The 8,045-nt window shown below is 37.2% G+C and overlaps 1 protein-coding gene across 1 annotated transcript; it reads left to right on the top strand.

Moving 5' to 3' along the window:
• Positions 1–4,604: 4,604 nt before the first annotated feature.
• On the top strand, positions 4,605–7,503 carry STS (stachyose synthase). Its single transcript, XM_021425330.1, has 4 exons — positions 4,605–6,086; positions 6,186–6,363; positions 6,462–6,829; positions 6,913–7,503. Exons 1-4 carry the CDS (start codon positions 4,605–4,607, stop codon positions 7,486–7,488), a joined length of 2,604 nt encoding a protein of 867 aa, XP_021281005.1. The 3' UTR covers positions 7,489–7,503.
• Positions 7,504–8,045: the final 542 nt, after the last annotated feature.

The raw sequence follows: 8,045 nt of genomic DNA, 5'->3' as shown, positions 1-8,045 counted from the left end.
TTTCTGTGAATAACGGATCTAATGCTAACTAGCTGCTAGATATTCTCTGGAAGAGTCGCCTCGTTCAGTCTTCATGACTGAATGCTAAGAATCGTGGTGATTATAAAGAAACATATTTGATTAAGTGGTAGCACTAGCACACATGAAAGTTTCCAACGACAATCAAATTTCTGGGTAACTGGCAAAGTTGGTATTATTACCTCATTGTATTGCAATAAATGAATCATTAATCATAATTATGGGCATGAAGGGTGATTTTATTAATTGTCAAACTTAATTAGCTGGCAGTGGCCTGCATGGCGCTTTAATCCCTAATTTAGGCATACTATAGCAGTATACATCTAAATGACAAAACTCTCTGAGACTTTTGAGAGTACCACCTCCAATTCTTTACATAACGGAAAATGCAAAGATTCCACCATAATTAATTAGTGTGACAAATATTGTTCTTTCGTTTATTTTTTTTTCTCTTCTGTTTAATGTTTGAATTTTGTAATAATCTGTTGTTTCTTACTGGGAACTGGGATGTAGCTTATCACAGTACATGACTCCTCTATTTCTTGTTCTCACATCTCTATCTCAAACTTTTACAATATTTACTCAAGTTGATAAATGCAAGGGAGAGGAGTCAGGAGTGTAGTAAAGAAATATATAATATGCAAATAGAATGGAAACTCAGGTTGGTGTACAAGTAAGCTTGACCCGAACAGTTCATCTGAGCTTTTGTTCAGTGAAGCCCATTAGCAACTTGAAATTAGGGTGGTAAGCCCGTCATTTTTTTCCTTATAATCAGACACAAAACGTAGCAGGGAGCCCATCAGTTTTAAAGATCCTCTGGAATTCCCTTTTTTTAAAAAAAATTTCTTAACATCAAGCCATCAACAAAAATATAATGAACATGTTAGTGATTGATGCAAAAGATTAAGGATTAATCTATATAGATAGGACGGTTCTTACAAGATATTGAAATTATATCTCTTACAATAAAGGGGGATGTGACCAATTTATGCCTTTGTTTAAAGAAATGGGAATATCCTGAGACAAATAGCACTTAATCCACCGACATTTTGACGATCAATCTATCCTCGAAAGCTTCTACTTTTGGTAAAAAGTAATACTACACGAATATTAATATTCCACGTACCGCCAAAATATAGCGTGTTGAATCGGTGGTTGATGACCCCACAAAAACTTGGCAGTTTTAACAAGTTTGAATCCTTTTAATTATAAGTGCTCACTTTTCTAGTTATAGTGGGGGATTTGGTTTCTCCATATTTGACGCACTATAATTTTAAATGAGTTATTTGCATCACAAATAAACAAAAAAAAAATTGATAAGTTTTATGACGTCAATGTAACACATAGATGATTGTACTTTTCTTATTTTAAATCCAATACTATGCATGAAAATAAACAAATGTTAAGAGAAAACTAATAAATGAAGACCAATTAATTCGTATTCAAGAGGAAAACAAATATACACATTTAGCACATTTGGTGATCTTTGTGAACAATGTGTGCATATAAAAAGATAATAAAAAGCTTTTTTAAACAATATCAAGAAGGATTTGATTACTTGTTTTGTAACGGAAAGATAAAGTTTCCTCATTTATGTTTCTATTCATGTTATGTTTGTTATTAAAATATATTAATTTCTCAAATTAAATTGAATTCACAAATTTGATGAATAACTTCATCTTAAGTACTGTAGTCACAATGTGATAAAAGGATATTTGATCGAACAATGATGACCAAAAAAAGAAAAAGATATGGGAGGATTCTATATAGAGGAAACCCAAAAAGATGGACAAGATAAAAATCTTAGTCAAACAAGTTGCCTAAACGTTTATTTTTAATATATAGATCTAGTATTATTTACACATATTATCATTATTTCTATCTTAATCCATTTAATACATTTCACTCATAAATTAATTTTTTTTTTTGGCTTAAAACTTTTGTTTAACATGGATACGTCTAATTAAGAATGTTTGTAATAAGAGGCAGTTCAAAGGAGGAAGGAAAGAGTGCCCCCCATGGAGATTATATTCTTGTGATTAGGCGTTAATTAATCTGCTTAAAAGAGGGAAGCACACTCAATTAAACATGCATTTTTTTGGGTCCGTGAAATAGGCGAAGGTAACATAATCTGCTTCCTAACTGATCATTCCAGAATCAATTAAAAAAAATTTTCCTTGCGACTTTTGTGGCACTGGGGAAATCAGTTTGCTTGGAGGGGAAGAAATAAACTGTTTCGAGTCCTCTGTTTTTTTAAAAACAATCTTTTCATCGTGAATGGTGGATTCCAACTTTCAAGCAGCTTTAGGTCACCCAACTTAATTAATTGGGCCCAGATTGATTTCATTTCTGACTTTTTTTAGTAAACCTCAGGCCCAATTATGCAACCAACTTAATGTCGTCGTGGGCCATCATTCCTTTACCCTGTTTAACGAAAATGCCTCGCTAATTCATTTGAGGTTTTGTATTTATGATTTATTTAACAAACTCTGTTTTTTTAATTTAATATGTATTTTTGTTGAACATTATAAAATTCACCTAGATAACTACACTTAATTTTCAGTGTTTTATTTCGTTTTCATTGAGCCGTGTTATTTCTTAAGTTAATCCATTTAACTAAACTTATTCTTCATCAATTACGTGTTATATGGCAATATTCTTGTATTTTTTCATTCCCCTCACATTCTGCTTTCATCACTCTGTTATTGATTCCTTAGACAAGTAAAACTGTCCTAATTCTTAAGCATATTCTTCTTTAAATAACATACTCTCTTTATTCCCCCAACTTTTGCAGTTCAATCTCGGTTCCTACGTTTCAGTAACTAAATAAAGTTAGGAACTTGAGCTTCCCCGATTCCCATTAACCTTATCTTTTCAGCTTTTAGAAAGAATTTCTTCGGCGAAGCTTTGATTCCCTTGCGTGATACTTGGGTCGGGGCTTTATTGCGCGCATTGATCATGCAAAACTCCAAGGACGCTCGCTCATATTATTTATGTTTAATTACCAAGGCAAGGATATAAACAGAAAACAATGAATATAATTAATTAAAAATATATCTGGTTTAAGGAATAAGCAAGAAAATTAATATCGACAAAAAAGGCTTCCAGTTTCATCCGCCAGCAATCTTCAGTGTTCGAGAGAAATCACTGGCCCACAACGTCCAATTTTTCCTTACTTAAATTAGCCCAGAGCTGACAGTGTTAATTTAACAAAAAAAAAAAAGAAATAACACTTTATAGTCATCATATTAATTATTCAACGGGAGGTGCGCATGCCTTGGAAACTTTTTACTGTGTTTTTTACAATTTTAAGCAGTAATTTACGACTGCTAATCAGCATTAGCCAAGGATAAGGTTGGCTTGGAGCCTTGAACCCACAAAAAAAATTGAAAATACCTTGTGCTACAAATTCCCTCGAGATGAATACTGAATAGCGTTGCTATTTGGGATCCTTTTCTCGTGTCATCATTTCCCATGCCAATGACATCATGGCCCATAAGGGCTCCAGGGAAAAATTTTTATTACTATTAAATTTTCTGATTTGGAGCTGAATCAGCTGATACAGCACGTGTCCAGTTCCCACCTACCATTTTCCATTTCTGCATCTCAGGAAGAGGCAGCCCGGTCTAGTCGAGTGCTAAGAGCTAACAGAAGTGCCTAGTTCTCTTAGCAAGAGTCAATGTCAGCATGCATACATTCATACATGGATCATCCTTCAAATTTTAACCTTTTTTGTTCTTTGAGACAAGAACTTTATTGTCGCTTTTAAGTTTCTATGCGTTTCTGGATGTAACTTTTTAGTCATAACTTCCATTCATGGTACAGGGAAGCAATTCCTTGATTTGTTTTTCATATACTAAATGATTTCACTAAAAAGAAGAAAAGCAAAAATGCCAAGGTAACCAATTAGCAGAAACCAGAAAACAACCATCACCAAACCAACCGCCCAAACATTTTTCCATCTAGATAACTTGATCCTATTTTTTATTCAATTTCATTACGCACCCATTTCCTTTATTTCTCTATATATACGCGTGTGCATAGCTGAACAATCTCACCACCATTCTTCTGTGTGCAAGCAAAACATTTCTTCAAGCTCTTTTTAACAGTATTCTTTTGTTAGTTCATCAGCTTTATTGTTCTTCAACTACCATAACTGTTCTTCCTCGTAAATCCTTTCCTAAACCATCTATTTTTGTTAAGTGTATCAAAAATTGGTACATTCAATTCCGCTGTGTTGATTCTCTTGTAAATCTCTCGCTTCCTTATTCGTTTACTCTGTATCATAATAGCAAATTAGCACTTTTAGCTGCTGGGGCTGAGTTAAAGAAGATATCATAATCATAGATAACAGATTTTTAGGCGTAACTAAAATCTCTAGTGATTTAGATTCCAAAAAAGTGATCCTTGGTGCTCATAATAAACCCTGAAGGTTGCTCTCCATTTCCACATTGAGAACTACAACTCAAGTTTCATCTAGCCTTTGAGAGTTTTACGTACTTTGTTCTTTCCTGTGTCTTGTTTTCGCTTTAGTTTGTTTTTTTCCTTCTTTTTTGTTTCTCTGTTTTTCTCCTTTTGACTTGGCCATGGCACCTCCAAACAATCCCGCTAATTCCATTTTCAATCTTCGCCGCTCTAGTAGTTTGGAGAAGTACTTTGATTTGTCTAATGGCAAGTTCAGTGTCAAAGGCTTTCCTTTGCTATATGATGTTCCTAGCAATGTCACTTTCACACCTTTTTCGTCTATCTGTGACTCCTCAGCGTCTGATGCTCCGCTTCCCCTGCTTCAGCGTGTCCAGGCTCTGTCTCACGAAGGCGGGTTCCTAGGATTCAGCAAGGATGAATCCTCTGATGGGATGATGAACTCTTTGGGTAGATTCATTGATAGGAACTTTTTGAGTGTCTTCAGGTTTAAAACGTGGTGGTCTACACAATGGGTGGGAACTTCGGGGTCTGATTTGCAAATGGAAACCCAATGGGTAGTCTTAGATGTCCCTGAAATAAGGTCCTATGTTATAATTATACCCATCATTGAAGGGAGTTTCAGGTCTGCTCTTCGTCCTGGCAATGATGGCCATGTCATGATCTTTGCTGAGAGTGGCTCTACTCAAGTCAAGGCATCTTCTTTCAATTCGATTGCCTATGTTCATGTGTCTGAAAACCCTTTCAACTTGATGAAAGAAGCATTTAGTGCTATTAGGGTTCATCTTAATACCTTTAAGCTCTTGGAAGAGAAAAATGTCCCTTCTATCATTGACAAATTTGGTTGGTGCACTTGGGATGCATTTTACTTGACCGTAGAACCAGCTGGTGTATGGCAGGGTGTGAAAGAATTTGCTGAGGGCGGTGTCTCACCAAGGTTTATCATTATCGATGATGGCTGGCAAAGTATCAATCATGATAGTGATAACCCCAACGAGGATGCGAAAAACCTTGTTCTTGGTGGGGAGCAGATGACTGCCAGGCTTCACAGATTTGTGGAGGGCGAGAAATTCAGAAAATATAAGGGAGGGTCCTTCTTGGGTCCTAATGCTCCTTCATTCAATCCACAGAAGCCCAAGACGCTGATCACAAAGGCCATTGAAATCGAACACGCCACCAAGGCTCGTGACAAGGTCCTTCAGTCTGGTGCCACTGATGTTTCAGAGTTTGAATCCAAGATTAAGAAGCTGAAACAAGAATTGGATGATATGTTTGAAGGAGATGAGAGCAACCTTTCAGGAGGAGGTTGTGGAAGCTGTGGCTGCAAGGCTGGTAACTATGGCATGAAGGCTTTTACAAGGGATTTGAGAACCAAGTTCAAAGGTTTGGATGACATTTGGGTGTGGCATGCTCTTTGTGGTGCCTGGGGTGGTGTTAGACCAGGAGTAGCTCACCTCAATTGCAAGGTGGCCAATTGCAATGTCTCTTCGGGACTCAAGGGGACGATGCCAGATTTGGCTGTTGACAAAATTATTGAAGGTGGGATAGGACTTGTTCACCCAAGTCAAGCTGATGATTTCTACGACTCTATGCATTCTCACCTTGCGAAATCTGGTGTTACGGGAGTAAAAGTGGATGTCATTCACGTAAGTGATTTAAAATTTAAGTACAATATGTAATCTGTTTGTATATTTTATGTTTGATCGAGCAACAGTAATAATTCTTTATGAATATTTTCAATCCAGACTCTTGAATATGTATCTGAAGAATTCGGAGGCAGGGTGGAGCTTGCCAAGGCTTATTACGATGGGTTGTCAAAATCGTTGTCAAAGAACTTCAAAGGAACTGGAATTATCTCCAGCATGCAACAATGCAACGACTTTTTCTTCCTTGGGACAAAGCAGATAGCCGTGGGTAGAGTTGGTAAGAAAGTCAAAACAGATTGTCTTTTTCATCCTAATCTACTTGCGTAAGAGAACATCAATTAATTAACTAACGGAATTTAATTATTGTTTCAACAGGTGATGATTTCTGGTTCCAGGATCCAAATGGGGATCCTAACGGAGCTTTCTGGTTGCAAGGTGTTCACATGATCCACTGTGCTTATAACAGTTTGTGGATGGGTCAGATCATACAACCTGATTGGGATATGTTCCAATCTGACCACGTTTGCGCCAAATATCATGCTGGATCGAGGGCAATTTGTGGTGGACCAGTCTACCTCAGTGACTCCCTTGGCTGTCACGATTTTGATCTGATTAAGAAGCTTGTTTACCCTGATGGCACCATCCCCAAGTGCCTGCGCTATGCCCTTCCAACCAGAGACTGCCTTTTCGTAAACCCTCTGCTTGACAACAAGTCCATTCTCAAGCTATGGAATTTCAATAAGGTACCTCCCGTTGTTATCAAATTTTTTCTTTGTACATGGACTTACTTGGATATGTTGACTAATTGTATTCTTTCTTAATGCAGTATGGAGGTGTTATTGGATCTTTCAACTGCCAAGGAGCCGGCTGGGTTAGTAAGGAGCGGAGGATCAAGGGCTATCCACAGTGCTACAAGCCTGTCTCCGGCACTGTGCATGTCACTGATATTGAATGGGACCAATGCATGGAAGCTGCTGAAATTGGTGAGGCCGAAGAGTATGTGGTCTACCTTGACCAGGCCGAAAAACTGCTCTTTGTGACATCAAAATCTGATCCGATTCAAGTCGCTGTCCAACCATCTTCATTTGAGATTTTCAGCTTTGTGCCCATGAAAAAGCTAGGTCGCATTGCCAAATTCGCCCCTATTGGTCTAACTAACATGTTTAATTCTGGAGGAACAATTCAAGAATTGGATTACAACGAGGTTGGAGCCCGTCCTGCTGCTAGGATCAAAGTTAAAGGTGGTGGGAATTTCTTAGCCTATTCCAACGTTCCTCCAAAGAGCTGTTATACGAATGGTGCTGCGGTGGCTTCTGAGTGGTCAGCCGACGGCAAACTGACGCTGAACCTTCCTTGGATTGAAGAGGCTGGTGGAATTTCTGATGTAGTTTTTGTCTTTTAATCTGCTGATATTAATCCTTTTAAGGGCGTAGAAGCTTTGAACTCAGGAAGGACGTAGATTCATCCATGTATTAATTGGAAGTTGTTTTAAATTTAATGTTTTTTAATTGTCTGTCTCCACTATATATGCACTTTCCGAATTTTTTAATTATTACTGAGAATATACATATAAGAATGAAAAGAAAATATAGATGAATCTTAATGTGAAGGAGAGACAATTATAGAGAAGAGATATTCTTGGATCGTTTTGTTTTAGACCATATTCTTTTAGCCATAGGCTAATAAAGTAGTGAAGCTAAAGCTAAAGCTATGGGCTGTAGGAGGTACAGCAAAGAAATTGTATCCAAGCTTCTTTGAAACAATGATATATTCATGTACAAGGCACAAGCCAGAATCTGCCACCAAGATGCTTCTAACAACCTTTTGATAGCAACTACCACAAAAATCAGCTGTTTCAGTTACAAGCAGGTCTGTAGGTCGTTCATTTGAGGTAAACTTTTAATCCATTTAACCATTTGGCATAACTCTGATTTTCAGTTACTGTTAAACTCCACAGTT

The sequence above is a fragment of the Theobroma umbraticum genome, unplaced genomic scaffold (assembly GCF_002168275.2).
Source record: "Theobroma umbraticum cultivar Fairchild unplaced genomic scaffold, ASM216827v3 scaffold_4.1, whole genome shotgun sequence".
Classification (NCBI taxonomy): domain Eukaryota; kingdom Viridiplantae; phylum Streptophyta; class Magnoliopsida; order Malvales; family Malvaceae; genus Theobroma; species Theobroma umbraticum.
Note: the sequence above shows the minus strand (reverse complement) of the source record. Positions and strands in the feature narration are given on the sequence as shown.

Coding starts and splice junctions, on each gene's coding strand:
- STS (XM_021425330.1), top strand. CDS start 4,605: ATGGCACCTCCAAACAATCCCGCTAATTCCATTTTCAATCTTCGCCGC. Junction 6,087..6,185: donor TAAAAGTGGATGTCATTCAC/GTAAGTGATTTA, acceptor TTTTCAATCCAG/ACTCTTGAATATGTATCTGA. Junction 6,830..6,912: donor AGCTATGGAATTTCAATAAG/GTACCTCCCGTT, acceptor TTCTTAATGCAG/TATGGAGGTGTTATTGGATC.